The sequence below is a fragment of the Passer domesticus genome, chromosome Z (genome assembly GCF_036417665.1).
Source record: "Passer domesticus isolate bPasDom1 chromosome Z, bPasDom1.hap1, whole genome shotgun sequence".
Classification (NCBI taxonomy): domain Eukaryota; kingdom Metazoa; phylum Chordata; class Aves; order Passeriformes; family Passeridae; genus Passer; species Passer domesticus.
The window spans coordinates 61,203,134-61,224,576 of NC_087512.1; the positions used below are offsets into that span (position 1 = coordinate 61,203,134).

General features: G+C 38.0%; 1 protein-coding gene across 3 annotated transcripts in view; it reads right to left on the minus strand.

Annotated features, from left to right (window-relative positions):
* Positions 1 to 6,239: 6,239 nt before the first annotated feature.
* SKIC3 (SKI3 subunit of superkiller complex) overlaps positions 6,240 to 21,443 on the minus strand; it is a 48,269-nt gene continuing 33,065 nt past the window's right edge. For all 3 annotated transcript variants that reach the window (XM_064403776.1, XM_064403775.1, XM_064403777.1), the window contains 11 exons: positions 20,711 to 20,929; positions 19,793 to 19,865; positions 18,905 to 18,958; positions 18,687 to 18,798; positions 17,323 to 17,451; positions 16,596 to 16,717; positions 14,602 to 14,760; positions 12,115 to 12,267; positions 10,217 to 10,347; positions 8,847 to 8,970; positions 6,240 to 7,460 (listed from right to left, as the gene is read on the minus strand). In XM_064403776.1, coding sequence (XP_064259846.1) covers positions 7,383 to 7,460; positions 8,847 to 8,970; positions 10,217 to 10,347; positions 12,115 to 12,267; positions 14,602 to 14,760; positions 16,596 to 16,717; positions 17,323 to 17,451; positions 18,687 to 18,798; positions 18,905 to 18,958; positions 19,793 to 19,865; positions 20,711 to 20,929 — 1,354 coding nt within the window. In that variant the 3' untranslated portion in view covers positions 6,240 to 7,382. The remainder of the gene's footprint in view (positions 7,461 to 8,846; positions 8,971 to 10,216; positions 10,348 to 12,114; positions 12,268 to 14,601; positions 14,761 to 16,595; positions 16,718 to 17,322; positions 17,452 to 18,686; positions 18,799 to 18,904; positions 18,959 to 19,792; positions 19,866 to 20,710; positions 20,930 to 21,443) is intronic.

Here is a 21,443-nt window from a genome sequence, read left to right on the forward strand (position 1 = left end):
GCTTTTGGTGCTAATCTGAGTCCGTCTGTCAGTCTTGATCATCTTGGAGACAGAGGAGCCCCTTTATCTGGGTTCTTGGTATCCCTTGGTCTCCTCTGGTATTGTTCATTATGCAAGAAACTTCAGAAATTTGCATTTCCTATGCCCGTTGTACCATGGCAGAGGTTTCTTAAGTAAAGGGTTAAAATTCAACACATAATTCTAAAAATTTAAATGCTTAATTCATTTTGTTAGCTCAAGTGAACTTCTAAAATTTCTATTTCACCTTCCCCTAAGACAGACTGCTGTGACAAAAAAAAAAACCAAACAGAATGACCAGGAGTTAAATCTTTCAAAGCCACTCTTAAATAAGTTGAATAAGGAATGCATTTTTGTGTCTACACATACATGTATGCAGAGGCAGGAGCTGTGCTCCTTTGCATGTCATTTCAGTGGAAGCACAGCTCAGGCCCTGGGAGCTGAAGGAAACCTCAGCAAGGGTGCTAGAGAAATGCAGATGATGAGCTTCAGCCTGCACCAGGAGGGCAGTTCTTCTCAGCAGATTCTGGTCTGGCAGCTGTCTTCAGCAAGGCTCCTTTTCTCATCAGTCTGAGAAGGAATGCCATCCCAAAGGATGATGGATCTGGCAGGCTGTCTGAGGGTAATGGAGCCCTACTGGTAGCACAGGGAAGCAGCTCAGTTATTCACGGAAATTACTCACTCCATCAGCCACCTGTGCCCCCGCAGCAGTGTTTGTAAACTCAGAGCTGTGTTCCAACACTATTCTGCCAGGTTTGAAAACACCTTCCCTGGGAGGCAGAGCCACAGGATTCCCTTGTGTTGCAAGGGCTAAAGTAGGTCAGAGGATTTTGACCATATTGACAATATTTGGAGTTGACCAGAGGATGCAGTGCAACTTAAAGACCAATGGGTGGGCAACTGGGCAGCTCAAGTTTGAGCATATCATCAAGGAGGAATTGCCTCCAAGAGCTGTATTGGCTCAGAAATGGGAGGGGACAGCTTGCCATCCCTCAGATAGACAGCTCTTTCAGGGCTAAGCCTCATTATTCATGCTAGCAGCTGAGCAGGGTTTACACCACTGCATTTCACTTCTTTGGCTGGAAAGCTTGGACTTGAGATGGGCTCATGAAAGCAACTTGAAAAGGGTTATTTATATTCAGAGTCTCACACTGCACAGCATGAGATCAAATCACTGGATTTAAATGATTGAATAAAAATAAATAAACAAACAAACACTTAAAACCACATTTGTCCTGGCCCAGCCAGGAAAAGAAATTTCCTGGTTTATTTTGTTCACTGTGGAAGAGAGGATTGACATGTTCTCTGGGGTACCAGACCTCTCCTTGCAATTTATAGAGTGCTGTTCCACATGGGATTAGAAAGCTAGACCAACTCAACAGATGGGTAGCAGAAGACAGGTTAATGTGGGCATGAACCTGTATTATGTATTCAAAGGAAAAAGGAGAAGAAAAGCTGGAGTACTTGATCACAAAAATTTCCACCACTAAAACTAGAAAAAAATCGATAAACCACAGAAGTATGAAAAGTTGTATCAGATGAAAAGTGATTTAAAAAAACTGCCTGGAAGAATTGCCAAATTTAAAAGACAGATCTGGAAAGATCTTGAGGAAGTGCACAATGAATAGAGATCATGTGAGAATGGGATTTCACTCAATTTATTTTAAAAACATCTTTTTACAGTAACCTGCTGCTGCAGAAACCACTTTCCAACAAAGACAAAAAGAAATTAAAATGACACTGTCTCTCTCAAAAACCCTGCGCACAGACGTCTCTCAGTTCAGCCCACCTGTCTTTGCAAACTGTCAGCATAACTCTTGCACAAGAGTTTCAAGGTAATGGTCTTCCATTTAAGGGCAATGTCACAATCTGTTCTCCAGGCTTTTTTAGAGCACCCATTTCTTTTTAGGAAGATCCCTAATCTTCATATGGAGGCAGCAGTGATTCTCTCTTGTATAGATCCTGCTTCTGTGATCATATTTAATGGTTTTCTATTATTTCAATACTTTACTCTCTATTAGGGATATGATAGAAATTCGTGCCAATGGATTATATATATGTGTATCAAATATGCTATTAAAGCGGGGGTGGGGGACCAGGGTTTAATCCTAGAGTGACACCTCGGCTGGCTGACAAGGGTGGAACTCGGCATTAACATACGAAGGAAACTCCTGCACAGGAGATGGTCGTTCATGACAGGCATGTGCCAGAGGACACCTAGTGATGATGGCCCACCAAGATACACATCTGAGATAACCAGGGCCATCAACACCTTCCACCTGAATACAGGATTCTGGAAATCGAAGGAGGAACATTTGTCTCTTCCCGGATGAGGTTTTGTGCAGCTTTGAGTGAAGAAAGAAACCAGCATGAATATAATGAACTTTGAAAGGAGACAAAGGGACTCTGCCATGGGCAAGAAAAAGAGTATAAGAACTGTCCCTGCAGAGCAGCAAGCGTGGACAAAGTGGGTCTGGGTGCGATAGACGCCAGATCTCCTTTCACCCAGCCTGTATCCTGGGGTCTGCGCTGTCATTTTTTTTTATTGGTGGCTGTCGGGACTGTAATACTGTCGTGAATAAATTTTATTTTTTAATTTTTATTACGATTGGGTCAATTTTTATTTTTTACTTATAACACTCCATTCTCCACCAACAGTAGCTGGAAAAAGAGGCAACTGCATGAATTGCAGCTATACAACATAGAGCATGCATTATGTAAAGGAAGAGAGAAGCAGTCAGATGGTACTGCTGATACATGGCAGCTGCTTCTCATGGGGACAATCACAGTGATGTATCTCACAAAGCATAAAGCACTTCACCAGATAATTCTGGCTGTTCGTGGCCATTACAAAGACTTCTGAGTCACTGAGTATCCACCCACTGTAATCTGCTCTGTGTGACTCAAACCTAAGTCATTGTAACACCCTCCCATTTGAAGCTGATGGTAGAAACACAGTGGATGTAGCAGGTTATTTAAAAAAAAAAAAAAAATCACTCAGCCCTCTTTCCAAAGGAACAGAAGTCTGAAAATCACTGCGCAAGTATTTCACATCTTACACGTTCTCAGTTGAAACCTGAGCATCAGGTTTCTCATCTTTCAGGATGTCTGTGATCAAGTACTCCAGCTCCTTATTTCACCTCCAATTCCTTCATCATCTGCAACCCACCTGTAAACCCTGTCCCAAGGCTGTAATAAATTAAGCTCTCTGTTATGTAAAGTCTTAGTGCAGCTTGACAGGACAAGGCTTAGCTCTCTACAAGAACTTCTGAGTGAGCACACGATAGCTGTCAAAGAAAGTCATGGCTAAGAAATTTCAGAATAAAAGATCGTGGTGCTGAGAGAGTTCTTTACTTCAAGGAAGTTGAGAATAGACCTGTGGAAAATAAGGATAAAAAAGCTCTGTTTATAGCAAACTTTGGCCATGCTTGTGTTCAAACTCAAGTCCAAGGACTGCTTCCCCTTGACAGTCCTCTGGCAGGGCTGACCCTACAACAGGGGGAAAGGGGGCTGCTGAAGAGGTGACCACCAAGAGCAGCTTGAAGGGGACAGAGACAGTCTCTTCACTGTCTCAGCAGCTGCTGGTGCTTCAGCACAGATTGGCATTCTGGAAATCAAATGTGTCTGGAATTTGTAAAATGCTAAGCTCTAGAAGAAATTAGTTTTGACTGCAGCAGCGACAAAATGAATCCATATTAAAGAATTGTTCCAGAAAGAAAAACATGTCATTGGCAGCCACATTACAATAAGCATTTCAAGAAAAAAACAGAAGGCTGCTCAGTTCCTGTTCTCAGTTCTCAGTTTTTCTTAGTTCCTAAGAAGCTAACACCTATGTGAGATGCTGAACAAACACAAAGAGCTACTGCACTGTAATTTGAAAGTTATTGCCATCAGCGAGGTAACAGCAGCTTACAATTCTACAATTCTTCAGACTTTATTGACAGTATTTCACTGTACCACATTGCAAAAAATGTGTATCAGGTGCTTGTAGCTCAGTTCTGGAAAAACTGCATCTGTACGCTCCTATCTCTCCCTTTTTATACACACTTATAGACAGTACAAATGGCTAGCAAAGCTGAGCTCCCATTCTCTTAGAAGTGCAAAACAGAACAGTGTCCATCTCAGAGGAGGAGTACACTTTTAGGAAGTTACACTTCCTACAACATTGGAAAATCCACAGCACCAACTCTGCTATCTGGTAGGCATACTGCTGAGCCACAGTATCAGCGTCTGATGGAAACCCAGATATTTTGACTGTGGTCTTGAAAAAAAACAAACCAATGAGAAACTCCCATTGCTCAGTGAACAAAATAGCCTTAAAATGAACAATCCCTTTTTTTAAAAATAGCGTCTTCTTTCTTTCTTTCTGCCACATCACATGCCTGAGGTCAATCACAGTTGTAATTATGCTTGGCATTGTCCAATGTATTGGAAGACAGCTCCCAGTAACAAGGAGCTTGCAACCCAAGCTGCTATTGTGTTTTCATACTATTCAATAAAGTAATGGGATAGATTGGATTTAGTGAGATTTGTATTAAACATGGCTCAGAGATCTTTGCAGAGACAAAGAATCTACTTTTAATAGTTGAAAGCAACCACTATTTAATTAATTGTTCCTATTCTTTTACAGGGCTTCAGTAAATGAAATCCTGTTCATGAATCTGTGAAGCTGCTCAAACAAATACAGAACACAAAATGAAAAAAAGGAAAATTCAGAAAGACATGAAAAAAACACTATCCAAGTGACCTCCCAGAAGAATGACCACCAAGAGCAAGCCTTATCAAGTCTCAGAGGTGCTCTCCCTAGTGAGAACCAGCATGGGATTAAAAAAGCAACCTCTAGTATCTGAAGACATGAAAAGTTCTACTTTCAATTAATTAGATCTCATTCTATTCTGCCTTCAGCATAAACCAACATAATAACTTATAGTTGGACAATGTTTCTTTTTTCCCTCCTTTACAGCAAGAGCAGCTGAAGAACACTGACTTCCCAGGCAGTGAAATCCATAAGCAATTCTCAGTTCCCCAAATCAGTGATGCTTATGTGTCCTTGTATTTTGCTGAGCTCTACATTACATAAAATACATGGTTCCCTCAAGCTGCAAGAATTTACAAGCTTTGCCAGTGTTACAAAAGATTTGCTACAATGTGCCAATTTTGCAGAGCAAGACTTTTACCTCATGTTATTGAATTTTACAAAAGCTTAAATTTAAACTCATATTCCCTGAGCACTTTCCACTGAGTACTTCACAACTCACAGAGTTTTGTGGGCTTTTTTTCCCTACAATGTATCCAATTATACAACTTCTGTATAATCATCTTATACAAGGAGCTCATCACTGTTTACAGTAAAGACAAGTTCATGGTCTTTTGAACAGAAAAAAACACTGTACTACTACCTTTTTTTTTCTAATATGGAATGTTCACAGCTGACAGTTACTCAGCTGGTGTCTCTGGGGTGTTGTCACCTGTCGGCTCTCCTAGATGCTAGAAGGTATTCAGGGCACAGTACAGCAGAGTCTAGGCTAACGCTCACACAGAAGGATTAAGAGGGACAGGCAGCTGCTTACTGTGCTGCCAAGAGGCTGGTGATGACAGCTTTTCTACCACTAGAGTGGGTGGCACACATACCAAGACCATATGCCAAGGATACAAACCATAGGCTGCAAGCATGTCTCCAGGTTTTTAATAGCAGGAAGCTAAAAAAAGTTACAGCTACTCTTGAGAGTCACGTCTGCCTTTTGCAGCATTTCCATTTAAAATTTGCAGTTACTAATAGTTCAAGGCTATTTGACAGCAGCTCTGTGAACTATAATTGACCTAAATGTAAAGAAAATAGTTTTAAGGAAAGTGAGAATGAAAGTGTGGAAGGTAAGGAGAGATTCTTGCTGTTTAGAAGTTTCATCTTACCTCCACAAACCAGAAGCCCCAGCCCAATGAGCTAAGTCTTCCTCTTGAAATGAGACTGGCACACTCTCCAGAGATCAGCCTGTGTGACTTGCACTCCAATTCAGCATCCTATTTTCTCTAAGCCCAGTACAACTGGCTCCAAAAGCAAGCGCACGTTCAATGCTGTCCCACTGCACACTTTTGAAGTGCCCTTTCCTGCCTATAACATGGGATTGTACAAGCCAAATTTCTGCTGGACAGAAATTTTAAGATTTAGACAAAAAAATGGACCGCTATCATGACTCCCGTCAACAGAGTGAACATCCTCATGGTAACTTTTACAAGTCAGAGTCATTGCTTCATTCATTTTTTATTTTCAGGTACATAAAAGTAAAATAACAACATATCTTAGGAATCGCTGTCATAATGCATCCAGTTAAGCAATCAGCAGGTGAGTTAACAAGAGATGACAGAAGTTGTCGACTACCCAGCTCTTAAGATTCTGTGCCAAGAAATCCTGGCAGTGGAGTTAATAATTGTACGTCGAAATTATGCCTTAGGTTTTAGCTTTTATATTTTTCAGATTCTGTGCTACTTTAGTGTGTAGCTCTAAGCTTCATATTAAGGGATGGTAAGCTTTCTTCACAGAGTAGGGAGACAAAGCAATTCCTTTCCCAGCTTGGGATCAAGGACAACCGTCCAAATCTCAGGCCCAAGAGCATAAACAACGTGGATTGAAGAGAGAAAAACAAAAAGGATTGGACTTCATAACCTACAGCTATAACTGGAAAATTAACTCCAATATGCTAATGGACCAGAACTTAAAAAAGTGTGAGACCCCATGACCAGTCATCTGTTTTGTGACCATTTTGTGTGTAGCCCTGGCTGGGCTCTTGTACTGCCCAGGCATTGAGGCCTTCTAATAAATACCTACTTTATTCTTTAACGCCATCTAGTCTCTGTTCTAGGTCAGCCTTCACAAGGCATCAGTTCTGGTGACCCGGATGGGATAGAAGGCACCTGGAAGATCCCTGGACCAAAGAAACACCCATCTCCTGCGCCCCCACTCCTGCCAGTACTCCCGGGGGGCCCCAGCTGTGGTCCAGAAGGTATCAGAGCCCAAGAACCCTCAGACCTGACAGCGACACGTGAATAGATAAGGGGAATTCTGTTTGCTAGCTAAGTTAGGGAGGAAATACTCTATTGTGAATAGCAGCAAAGTTTAAGTGGGGAAGCAAACAAAAGCAAATTTCAGGGTTTTCTTTTCAAAATAAATGTGATTTTATGTGTGTAACTCAACATGAAAATAACCTACTTTTGTTCAAGAAAAAGAAAAATTAAAGGCAAGGCTGCAGTTGATAAAACAGAAAAAATAAATCAGACATAAACAAAACAGTCCAAACTCTATATGCTTCTGGAAGGTGAACTAATTCAACTGGATGAACATAAAAGTATTTTGCTTGAGACACTCCATTCTAGGCACTTGCTGACAATTTCTCATTTAGTTCCAGAGCTCTAACATCTCCATTAGCTTTGGCATTTTCTATAAGCACCTGCAGAGAAAAATAAAGAATGACCTGAGAATTTAAGATTTTTTTGTTATTGTCTTAATGGCAATCTGAAATGTACTTTAATTCCTGTTAGACAGTTTCGATAAAAGAGCATCTAACCCATAATCCCCAAATAGGAAATACTCACAAATACACATCAACTTACTTAAAAGATACAAAGTCTGCACTATAGTGACTGTAATCACTTCCAATGCTCTGTAAAAGCATCATTGGTTACTTGCTGGCAATTAACCAATGGCAGGTTAACCTGCTGGCAATTAAACAAGCAGACCTATTTTCCTGCTGACACACACTTGTCCCCTGCTTTGTCTAAATCTTACCTTTGTATAAATCTCCATTTGCCAAACTGAAGTCTTCTCTGCAGCTACTTTAAAAAAACTGCCACATCCTTTTCCCTCCCCCAGTTAAATTCATACTTCTTTAATTTATTTTCCACATATCATATTTGGAACTTTTCTATGAGGGACCTTAAAAAAAGGTGTCACAGCAACCTAATGTTCATAAGCTTCTGGCACATCTCTGGTAACCCAACAACATTATACATACTGAAAAGGAAAATTATTAAGCAGAACCAAGCAAATTTCCAGCCATTATTATCATATTCATCAGCAGGGGCTATAAACAACTTTGCAAAAGCAAGTGCAATGAGATCACACCAGGATTTTCTGAACTCATTAAATCTAGATTTTTTTATCTGTGTATGTCTGTGTATGGATTTTTGTCCACACCATTTTCTATGTAGCCCCAAATGTACTTTATATTGGATTCAACATCTCACCAGGGAACAGCCCTCATCACCGGGGGCAGAACTGAGGATAGGAGAGTGTATTCAGGTTTTGAGGAGAAAAGTAGTTCTCATTATAAGCCAAAATGAATGACACCCCACTTGCACTACATGAAAGACCTGCATGGATTTGTAAGTTTGATCAAATACATTAGTGAAGCACTGTCAACAGAAACTAATACAGCATCTACCATGTACTGAAAATAATGTACCATTACACACATTAAGAGAGAGCATAGAGATTCTGCTGCTCAGATCTTTTGGGCCAGGGACATGTTCCAGCCAGGCTACAGGGAATCAACATTATTGCAAAAATTTTAATTAAATGGTCCTCATGTCTACTGAAGAAGCACAGGTAGGACTATTCTAGGACTATTCTATAACTTTGGACTGAGACTTTATTTTTCATTACTACAAGGAGGAATGGAAGACATTCAAACAAACTGGTGTTGATTTAAAAAATTTAAGTACATTTGCACCTCAAGAGCAACACCTTCCTAGCCTCCTTCTACCCCACTTCCCAGTTGCAAGTTCAATATCAAACATAAATAGACAGAAGTTCTGTATAAGGTGTACTGTCTTACATCTATTAATTCACAATCATCTTTGGCATACAGATGTTGCAGGAGGTACCAGCGTGCCACTGACACTATGGTCTCTGGATTTGCCGGTTGGTAAACAACTTTCTCCAACATTCGCCGAGTCTCCCTGGAAACATAATCAAAATATAACCCAATCAAATTCAACTGAGCAGGCCCCACGTAACGTAACAAAGCAAGCAACAATGGCCAGAAGTAATATACGGGAAGCCCTTATTTCAGTTCCTGCAAACAGAGACAATACGTTAAATTGAAGAAGAGAAGGTAATTGGAATAGAGTACTACACAAAGTCTAAAATCCTCTTTGGCTGATACTACCTTCCAACACCAACACACCATGTACCTAACAAAGGGATTTTCAAATTCACAGTGCCATTAGAAATCTGGTAAAAACTGGCAACTGCACGTAGGGATGTCATATTCATTCACTGGTGCTCCATCAGCTTTGGCTCTTGTTCTAAGAATTCTTGCTTTATAGCCAATATGGTATTCCACTACATTGTGATTTAACAGGCTGTTGAGAAGTTACATATTTTAGTTTGTTATTTGTATTCAAGATTAATTTATTGTTTCAGGATTTTGAAACACCTAGGCAGATCAGTTAGATCTTGTGATACACTGTTCATGTAATTTAATATCTGGAATAGTAATAAGACTGATTTTAATTAAGTTTTTATCTTAATTTTATTGTAAGCGACAACCATCACAATCACATTAGGCTGTCATCTCAAGAGCCAGCAAAAAACATAAGCGAGTTTCCTAGAAATATCTTCAAAATGGCTGAATTATTGGACAAAACCATACAAAAGCCTCCAATTTTCCATAGTTTAAGCAAAACTACTACAGAAGACAAAATGGACATAGCAACCATATACACAACACAGCAAGATTCCAAGAACCCTTTCCCTAAATCTTTCCTCAAAAAGCCACAATGACCACTGTTCAGGAATGGGCATGAACTTTCACTGTGAGTAAAATTTGGGATCAAAATTAATCCTAGCAGTAGTCAGGTCTGTGATATCTGTTTCCACTGTGCTATTTTAGAAGATTTTTCAGAATGTGTAGTCTCCCTGATGAATTTATTTAGATAACATGTTTTTAAAATAAAAGTTGTCTTATAGCTCTTTTTTTTCTGGGTGGTTGTTTTTTTTTCCCCCCACAAATAATGGAAGATTTGGCTGCTCCCCACATCACTAACCCTTTCTCCCCTCTCCCTTTTAACTGCCACACTATTTCAAGAATTAATTTCCACTTTCAAGATCTTGCTTTAAGATCTTCAAGTTAGATCTGCAGATAATGACCACTTGTATTTTTAGACACTGTATTCCACTGACAACTTAACAGATCATGCATACCTTGCTCCCATTTTGCGATTATACTGTAGCAGGGCTTGAAGCAGAGCTGCCAAAGGGCAAGGAGAAAGTTTCAAAGCTTCAGTTGTTGCCTCCTGAACCAAGGATGGCCAGTGTTCATTTGAGACATTAGCCTGTTACAAAAGTTAAGAATAAGAGAATAAATAAAACAAGAAATTTTAAAAAATAAAGAGCAGAAAAAGCAGGGGAAAAATGACTTTATTGTAGTATATTTGCATCTCTCTAGAAAGCAGGTTTAATTCAAGCCATTCTGAGAAGTATTTGGCAGGTTATAAAGACACTTGTTTAAAAAAAACCCCCACTTCTAACAGTGGTTAGAAGTGACTAGAAAAGTTGTGTTAACTTAACTTATTTAGGATCAGTCTTGCCAGCATTCCCCCATGCTAATTTATGTACATAGTCTTTTTGTTTTTTCACATAGATTTTAGTAGTGCTTCAGAAATCCTTGTAAATCTTCATACCACATACAAAACTATTCTAGAATGTAAAATTTATCCCCAGAAGTGACATAATTTTTTACCAGAAGTCAAAACCAATTCCTAGACTGTAATCACCTAACAGAGAAACTATTGAGCAAAGCCATATATCTTAAGCATATAAGCAAAGCAAAGAAAGAAAAACTGGCTTTAGAAAAACGTTATTATCCCCATTGTGTCTGGATAGCATTCAAATTACTGTACTTGAAAGGGTGACCAAATCTTTATTTAGAAGATAAATGGGAGACAAGCAATTTTCAAATACAGAGCTTTCTTGGACCTGAGCAAGTTTTTCACCAGGCTTTTATTCATTTCATTAAACCAGTGCAGAAATGCCAAAAAAATATCCACTCATCAGCTTCTCTGCTCATTTGAAAAGGTCGAGATGAGATAATCAAATTCATACTAACCACATTTTTAAACAAAGTCTTGTTTATTCTTACTGGCAATTCAGGCCTGCCCTTGAAGCAACAGTATTAATCAATTTAGTTGGTATCTTAAGATCTCTGAAAGCATTCAGGAGCAATTAGGAACAAAGCTCCTAAAACCCACTAAAAACTGACAGAATTACAGCAGGAAAAATACTGCCACTTGACAAATTCTGCCTTTGGAAGCAATGGGCTTGTGAGAAAAATTGAGAACAATTCTCTTCTCCAAAAAGGAGAACAGTTTTGCAGGTTTATCCTCAGTAAATCTGACTGCCTTTTCTTACACAAGATCTCAGGATATATGGGGGTTGCTTTGCCTGATTTTGATTACAGCTGGGTCATTTATTAAAAAGCACTAGCCAAGATCACAGCAGTTCTACATTTTACAGTAGACTTTAAAATTTGGTAGTGAACTTCAGGTTTCTAGAGTGACACTGCTTGAAGATAATAAACACTTGCCAAGATTCTGAGATATGTTCACCTTGCCCCCCAGTGCAAGGAATAGAGTACTTTTTTTTTATTCCACAAGATACAATTACCTTAGATTGTTCTTAGACTTCAGTGCAAGACATTAGATCTGGAAATGACTATACAGCATAAAAATACTTGAAATATGACTGACTGATTTCTCCAGGCACCAGTGAAGAAAAAAACCTGTTGAGGCAGTCTGATAAGACAGACATTTGAGGGGTATGGCAATTTGGATGATCAAACTAAAATTGTTGTAGATAAGCCTTACTAAGCAAGTGAGCCTCTTAGGCACAAAGTGGTTCTCTGTGATTATTACATTGCAACCTCTCTTACAAAGACATGTTCTAAGAATATTCCACTGCCCCTTGATATCTCATTTTATTCTCTAGCTATCATTTATAAAACATAAAGTCATTTCAACAGGAGCATCATTTATGACTACAGAAACCTTCTATCCCACCAACTTCTGTGAAATCATGCAATAATGTTGTACTGGTTATCCTACCATGCAGATTTCCAGTGCGAGCATAGCTAGCCTGAGAAGGCTGGATAACTTCCCGTTCCAGCTGCCCTGCTGTGATGCCAACTGCAGACTCTTCCTATAACACATCTCTGCTCCAGTCATCATTCTCTGAGACTGATATATTTTTGCCAGCCACTGAAAATAAACATCCAACAAAATCAGTTATGAAGCCACCAAAATACACATCCATTAGGTAATAATTACCATTTAGTCCAATTTATGAGAGTACCACAGCATGCTATTAGCTGACACCATGCACCCAGTCCTCATTCCAACAACACACTGTGCATTGCCCTGCAGAAAAATTAGTCTGCTGCAGAGCTGGCAGTACACCTCACTAGAGTAACTTATTTTGAGAGTTCCCTAGCCCACTCATAGACTTTTTTGATAGGTTGTCTCAGCTGCTGCCTGCTCTGCCAGCACAAGATGTCCTCATGAAGAGAAGGAAAAGGCTTCTAGCTTCTCTATCTTTAATTCTGTAGTCATCACACATTTTTTGAAGCAGATGCAGTCATATTTGAAAATCCTTGACATGTACATGATATGCATGAAGATGTGCAAACCATATTTAGAAATATTCTTTGCTGGATCACCAAGTAAACAAAGTAATTCCCTTGCTTTTGAGCAGAAGCCTCTAAACTTTTCCTAGCTAAAGAGTGCAGGGTGTTAGAGGAGGCAAAAATTATTAATGTTTCCAGGTGCATAGAAGTTACCCCCAATTACAAAGAGCAACACACTGGAAAATACTAATTAGCACTAGTGAGATTGTGCATTCTTGACATCAAGATGCAGGCCTGCTTTTTAGAGTAAAATGTTCATTCATGTGAAGGGAAAAAAGCTTCCCTCAGCCTCAGCTCTTTACAGTGGAAGATGTCTAGCACTCAAGAAGTAAAGAAGAGAACCTCCATGCAAAGGCACAAAGGCAGCTTTGCCAGATCTACTTTTCTCTATTTTCCTGACAAGTCACAGCACAAAAAGTAGAACAGCATCAGAGCAGCAGTCCAGCAGCACCCTAAAATCCCATGTAACAATGTAGACAGAAGCCAAAAACTTAATCAGAAAGAAAAGTTAATGGCCCCTCTAATGTAGTAAAACTGTAAGGCATCACAATGGATAAATCAAACTCACAGGAAGTCTAGAGACAGAAAACATAAAAGCATACATTTATCCACTAGAAGCAAATGTAGCAGCAAAATTTTTCAGAATGCTATCTAAGCCCTGAGAAATAGTTCCTTTAATTGAAGATGAAAAAGATCTTCCTCACAGGTATCTTATCTGTGACCTGGATTAAGAAGACTAAAACAAATCATCCCCTCCCACTCCCCACATCATATGCACTCATTTCACTTATTCTCCCTTGTAAGGAAGATGACTTGGCTATGCAAGGGATGCTTGAAGAATGTACACAAACCCCAATTTAATTTAAAAAATGTTATTAAAAAAGAGGATACAATAATTTCTTGTGTGCCCCCTATTTTGCAAATTCAACCTGAATGAGTTCTATATTCAGAAAGATGAAGCCTCACAAATCACAGGAAAATGCATCAAAAAAGCATCTTCCCCAGAAATAATGTTCTTGGTGTGTCTGAAGAGAAGAGGATGTGCAGCGTTCTAAGAAGCAAGATCATGATCTGTAAAGCAGCCTTGCACTGATCTTCTAAGAGTGAAAACAACTTCACTGAATCTTACCACAAGCATTGTTTTATTTTATCAACTCAGAGAGGAGCATCATCAATCCTTCAGATACATAAAGGACACTAAAAGTTCACGTAATTTTTTTAAACAATGTGCTACTTACATTGGCAAAGACAGATAATAACTGTAAACTGAAAAGCAGCTGCTAGAAAATGAACCTATTTGGTGCTGCATCACCAAAAGGATCTCTTGGCATGTGTGAGACTTCTCAGATAGACTCACAGAAGCAGCATATGAAGTGAGATTTGGCACTTTAGTGTCAATTAGAAATGATTACTCATCATGCCACGGAAGGGAATTAATGAACAATGTTACTGGGAGTGATTCTCTGCAGTCAACTTACTCAAAAGAACCTGAAGTCAGGACATTATGGAGAAAGAGACTTATTCAGGTTTTCAGACCCTTAAATAAAAAATTGTGTTCTACTGCAACAGGAAACCCTTTACTTCCATTTATTCTTATGAAGTTATGAAGTATTTAATTTGTTTCTGCTCACATATCAAATCATAGATCACTCAAAGGGACTCCAGACATTTATCTCAAGCTTTTAATTCTCCTGCCTCCATGTCTGCTTGGTCTTACTAGCAGTACTTTACATTTCACCTTCTATAGACGTTAACATGATGTTTCAACTTTGGAACAAATAGAACTTAAGCTGTTCTTTCTGTCAGTGACTGTCAGCAGATAAACAAAATCAAGCAGTGAAACAAATGCTCACCCTCTTGCAGCAGGTGTGAGAATGGCACACTAGTCAGGGAAAAGATTCACACTTACTTGCCAGGCTGCAGCTGAGGATGAACTGGACATGACTGTCTTGCGAAGTTCTTCCAGGATGTTGTCTGGAAGTTCTTTGTGAGACTGCAACAGCTGCTTACACTGAACTTGTCTCAAAAGCAAAAACAGAGCTGGGTGCTCAGGGGAGGCTTTTAAACCCTAAAACCAAAACAGTCAGAATTATCATTCTCCAATATCAAGGACACTTAGATTTTCCACATTGTTCTTTATAGAAAACAACACTGAAAGCCTTCTCAGGGTGCTTGAAACAGCGTTTTTCTCCTCTGCTGCACAAAGGAGTATTCCAGGGACTGACCCATAAAAACAGGTAACATTTTTTCTGTCCTCAAAATACATTTGAAGTCTAAGCTCAATTTTACATTTTAAATTTATATTTTACATTTCCTACTCTTATTGGTTTCTGAAAGACAGCTCTCACTTGGTTTGACAATTATTAACAACTTTGGGCCTATTAATATAGGCAAAAACCCGTCTTGAGGCTAAAAGGGACCTTGATTATGCTTCAAGCAATTTTAGTTCTCCCAGATAAGACACTTTATTTTCACTGGAACAGAAGCACTTTACTAAACATTTCCTATTCAGTAACAGCAGGTATCCAGAGAGTATTTCTTTGAACCAACACAAAAAAGCAAAGACAGAAAACGAGCTATCTGTTGCTTTACTCTGCTCAGGTGGAGCATGTGAATCTTCTGCAAACCACACTGCATGTTATTTTCTGTGCTGAAATCACACTACTTCCAAGAGTTGTTACTCGGAACAGGTTTAACAAACAATACCTGAATTTTTCACACATTTTAAAACAAATTATGTTGCCTGTGAATCCTTCACAACTGAATGACAGCAGTGTCTGACTCTCCACTCCCAATTATACTGCCTTCTGAGAATTCTGGGGTCCAAAACTACCACTGAGAGTTTGTGGTAGGGATATGCCATTCTTTTTTCTACACTAATTGCAGACACTGACTGTCCTCTCCCCAGGCTATTTCATCAAACAAAAATTGACACAATACAAGCAAAATCCACCACAACCTTCCCCCACACCAAACTGGGAGAAGGACAGACCTTGTATGTCTCAAAATCTCCAATCATTGCTAATATAAGGCAGGTCAGTAGACAAGTTGGCCAAAAAAGGAAAAAACCTCACCAAGGAAACAAAGAGGTAAGAAAGTACTTCCTCCTGAAAACCAGCATGTTCCATCAATCTGCTTGTCTGGTTTAGGTTTTTTGTTGTTTGTTTGTTTTTTTCTTCTTTTAACTCCCATCCACTTTAATGAAATATACCCAAAAACAAGGACCATATTTTGCATGCGATTAGTAATTTTCCTTAATGAAAATCAGGGAGGTGTGCTTTTTTGCTTATCTTTTGCAAAGTCTTCCGCTTATGAACACCCTCTTGAATGAAGTTAACAGCCCACAGCTCCCTTCCACAGCTGAGCTGCAGCAAGAACTCTCTTTTTTATAATTAAACTTGTAGCATCCACTTGTAGCTCTGAAACAAAGTACCAACACAACCCAGAAGAAATTGAAGTCCTATGTATGACTCCTATCCTGACTTCTTGCCCTGAATTTTGGTGATATTTTGCTTAATTCTAGGCAGAAAGAACAGACTTCAGCTTTATCATGATACACATGCTACTTGTTTCAACTATTAACACAGTTCTGATGTTGCAAACAGTATACTGGGGAGAGGAGAATATGTCAACCATCAATTCAGTTGGTCAGAGCATGGTGCCAGTACTGCCAGAGTTGAAGGTTTGATTTTCATACAGGCCATTCACTTCAGAGCTGGACTTAATCTGATCTTTGTGTGTCTCTTTCAAATCAGAATATTTAGTGGTTCTGTGAACTATTGTATTTTGTAGCTATTATGGAACAGACAGTTTCTAATTCAAACATTACCTTACTGTATAAAGCACAAAAAATAATGGCTTCTGTCAATTCTATCACAATCTGCCAGTGTGACACCATCATACCTTGTTACAAAGAGCTTCAGCTTCTGACAGTTTACCAGTTTCCCCTAGACTGGTAATAGCTTGACACAGACACCAGTCTTCAAGAGTACGGACATAATTATGTGGAAGATTACTTTCTCCAGCTGTAAAGACAGACAACACACTTAAACAGGTTAGTATCTTTGCTGTAGTACAACACTATGGTCACAGGCTCTAGATCTGGTAAGGGAGAACTTTTTAATGTGACATGGCTCCCTTCATTAGTAGGAACATTGAAAGATGGCAAAATCAAATGCATGAGGGAAATAAGCATACACCATTTAAATTAATGGTTTGAGATCAATCAAACATGGAACTTTAATTTCAGTTGTCAAAACACTACAGGTACTGAGCAAGAATGACCACCTATTGGAAGAGTTACAGAACTCAAAATTACTTTAGCCTTTTCCTCTAAGTACTGCTGCTACAATGTAATACATCCACAACCTTCATGGGTGTAGGCATCAGAGTTCAGAAATACTATTTTAGAAAAGCATTTGAAGCTTTGAAGGGGAAAGCAAGCTGCCATTAAGTATCTAAACCTATGTGTATATTAGAATTTAACAGTTTTTTGGGTAAAATACAATTACAGTTATTGAGTAATTACCACTATTGAGTAATCTTCGGCCTATTTGCAAGTTCAGAACAGTAGTGCGAGCTTAGATAATTTCATTTTGCTTTTTTTAAATAGGAAACTCATATAGCTTACTTTTGGCTGAAACTGTAGACACAAGTGTCATCTCTAGACCTGTTCGTTTCGGTTCAGTGTTGTTTAGACAGACAACAGTGTTTTCAGCGTGACAGGCTGCCATTAGCACTGCCCAAGCAACAGGATTATCTAGAAAAGAATGGTCAAAGGGAACTCATGCCCATTCTAAATATGCTGGTAGTTCACTAAGAATGGGATTTACCAGATAAAGCATAAAAGCATACCTATCAATGGAATCATACACTGTAAATAAGATGTCAACAATAAGAGAAGTAACTGAGTTCAAACCAAGGAAAGTGATAACTACTTGCTTCTAACTAGTAAGATTCATCAGATTATGAAAGGCAGATGCTGCTCCTAAAGCCAGCTAATATATTTTTCACAGATAGCTTCAGTGTGCTAACCTGAAGCTGCCAATTTATTTTTGACTACACAGATTAATCTTGGCTTTCACTGAAGAGTTTTAACAAAACACAAAGTGGCAGACAGTCTGTTCTGCCCACCAGCATGAAAGTTATAGCAATAGGTGCCTACTTTCACTGACAGCTAATTCCTGTGTCAGCTTCACCTTTAAATAGCTCTGTGAAGAACACCTACTACTGTAAGAGCAATCTCTGTCCTGAATTGGACAGAGCTCAGTTAAAGATTTTATTTATCTTTCATATTTATTAAATTTTCATCCCTAAAATAATTAATTTTGCCAGCAAAATGAAACAAAGCTTGAAGATCTAACAAAGTAAAATGTAAAGTATACTGCTTTTAAATAGCAGTCATACACTCATATTTCCTCTAGGAAAGCAACTGATATTTTTAACTTGCAAGCCAGTCTTATGCATCAGCGCAAAATGACTCTAGAAGAAGCAATGTTTTAGTGTTTCACTATCAAGTAAACATTAGCAATTAAAAACCCCACCAGGCTTGCACTTCATATGCTACAGGAAGAAGACTACCACAGAGTTCTCTAGAGTTCATAATCCACACATAACAGAACTTTTCTAATAAAAAATCTCAAGGGTGATGAAATTCTCTTCTGTCTGGTGTTACATACTGAGGGAATATATGTTTTTCAATTTTGTCTAGTATACTAAATAATACTTATGTCTTTTCCTGTTGAAAGATTAAGAAATTGCTCATAGTTTAGAACAAGCCTTAAAACCCAGTCATATTTTTCTGATTGTCTGGTTTAATTCCCATTCCGCTAAATTTGGAACAAAAGTGACAATTTCCACTCTAAGCATTATACATGGATAATCCTAAACAACAAATCAACCCAAGAAAAGCAGATTTTACTTTAATCCAGTAATTCATACTTCTGATGGATAAAAAAACGAACAATCACTACTGTGTTTGAGAATAAGAGTAACCTGGACAGACATGGATGGCCTTCTGAATATTTTTCAGAGGATTGTTTTTCTTATCTTCCAACATGTGACATCCTGCTACCAACTGATTAACTGCAATATTCAGCAGGACTTCCTATAAAACAGAACACAAGAGTTACTTAACACTGTAAGTGATCAGACAGAATTAATTTTAGGACTGTTTATGGAATTACAAAATCTGAATTTTAAGAAAGGCAAACCTTTCCACAGTTTACATCAAGTGCATGTGCAACACTTCCAGCCACAGCTCCTCCCTGCAAGATTAAAAAAAACCAACTGATTTAATTACATGGCTAATTGATTTTATGCAATATATAGCGCCAAAATATTTTTATTTTTGTTATTCACAAGTACAAAATTTGTACAATGAGGCAATGTCCTTGCTTACAGCATGATCTTTTTATAAAAAATTAGCAAGAGACATTCTAGACTAGAGTTTATTCATATTTCAGCCCCATATTGAAAAGGGTTTGTTTTCAGGTGCTATTTCTGTTTATATAATTAGCATAAATTAAGGCAAGGAGTATTTATTTGGAGGAAAGCTAATAATAAGCAGAAAAGTGGCAAGGAAACACTGACTAATGTGAAAAGTGAAGATGATTACATTAACCAAATCAAAAATAGGTAAATCTTAATCTATATATCTATATCTATATATCTATATCTATATATCTATATCTATATATCTATATATATATCTATATCTATATATCTATATCTATATATCTATATCTATATATCTATATCTCCATACATATCTATATACATATCTCCATAAACATATCTCTATAAAACTAAACAAAATAAATTATACATAATTATACATAACCTTTTATTGTTAGCATAATTCTAGCAGATCTTTCCTCTAAGTTTACTTCAAGAACTGTTACCTCATGGAAGATGTAAATAATGGTATATAAATTCAGTATGCAGATGCACACTGCTTTGAATGTAAGCCTTACATTTGCATATTAACTGGAGAAAGTCCACACACTGAAGGGTGTTTTTTTTTAGTTAAGAAACAACACAGACTACTTGGAATGTAAATAGCACATATGTATTACACTTACTTTTGGTAATACACTTACTTTTGGCATTTTTGATGCATACAGTGGAACTAGTCGAGACAGAAGAGACCAAAGGGCAGGATTATCAGGGTAACTAGGGAAAGAAAAGGGTATTAGACTGTCTGGTTTAGATATGCACCTGGTCTTCCAGACTCAGTAGGCACTTGCTACAAATATCTAACAGAGTTTTTTCTATTAAGAATACAATGCAATGTCTTAAAAGATAGACATGGATAAAAACAAACCACACAACATTGAAATTATACTGCTAACTAAAGAAATACAATGTACAGCAGGCATATTAATATTCATGGAAGAAAACAAACTTTAGGCCTACATGTCTTGTCTTCATAGTATGAAGAACAAGAAATTTTAGTTGTAGCTGGAAAAAAACAATTGCATGAAAATAGTTTCCGAAAACCATTGGAGAGACTATGATATGTGCCTTCCTGAAAGGCTCAGAATGCTAAGGCTAATCAAATCGAATTTAAACACAGACAGTTAATGGAAGAAACAGCTTCAAAGGCTGCCAAATATGAAATAAAAGCACAAGGGACTTTTCTATGCTGAAGGTTATGATACACAGGATGAAAAATGGTTCCACAGAGGAGTAAACTAACCTACCTGTCAAAAAAGCCCCCAAAACAAAATCAGAAAACACTGAATAAGCTATGAAACTTCTGTTATTTGATTCCATAAATAAGAAAGCAAACTTGTCTGCTAAAGGTACAACCTTAGGTGAGGACTTCATGAATGAATTTTTAAAAAAAAAAATTAAAAATTATTATTCTAAAAATAATTCTAAAAATCATTATTCTAAAAAAAAAATTGTAAAAAATTTTTTTTAGAATAATGATTCAAAGAAACAGGTTTGCTTACTCTTCAATGTAATCAGAGCAATACATTTACAAGGCAATTAGAGCAAGACAATCTATATACCTGTGTATTGCTTTGGAGACTTCTCTCTGGATTGCCACATTTCTACCTTGTAATGCATAGACAGCAGATGCAATAAGACATCTCTCATAAATCCCATCATCCCCTTTTTCATGCTTCAGTAATTCTTTCAGGGCTGCTGTTGCAAGTGTTGCATCTTGCTTTACCAATCCCAGCGTGCACAAAGCCTTCAGACTTTCCGTACTAGGTTCTTTTAATGAGCTGTTGAGCCAGAGAAAAGTAAAGAGACAACTATTTTGGAGCACAAACTAAGCTCACTGATAACATGAGAGTTCTTGTTACTTCTGAGTCCTCTTGCTCCTATGTCTCATGAAAGAAAGAGAATTAACACTCTGTGGGATCCTGGATCAGGTTAGATCTATATCCTTGAAGACCAGGTGACTACAAGCACCTAATCAAGCTCTTAATGATTATTTTTGCCTTAAAAAAAAAGACAAGAATGTAAGCATCTATATTTTGTTTTCAGTCCCTAGCAAGAAAAAAAAAAAGTTGTTAATTGAACTTGAACAGCCAGCAAAGGAACTCTCTGACAAGTAGGAAACGGTACACTATCATACTAGTTATCCGAATATACCCACAGTTAAAAATCTCTGTGCTAAGCTGGTAATGAGAAATGAAAAAAGAAGCTTCACGTGCAAGTGCTTACTCAGGCACTTCAAGTTATCTAGCACAAATTCCAGTCAAGAATATGACAATATCTATTGCACCAGAATGC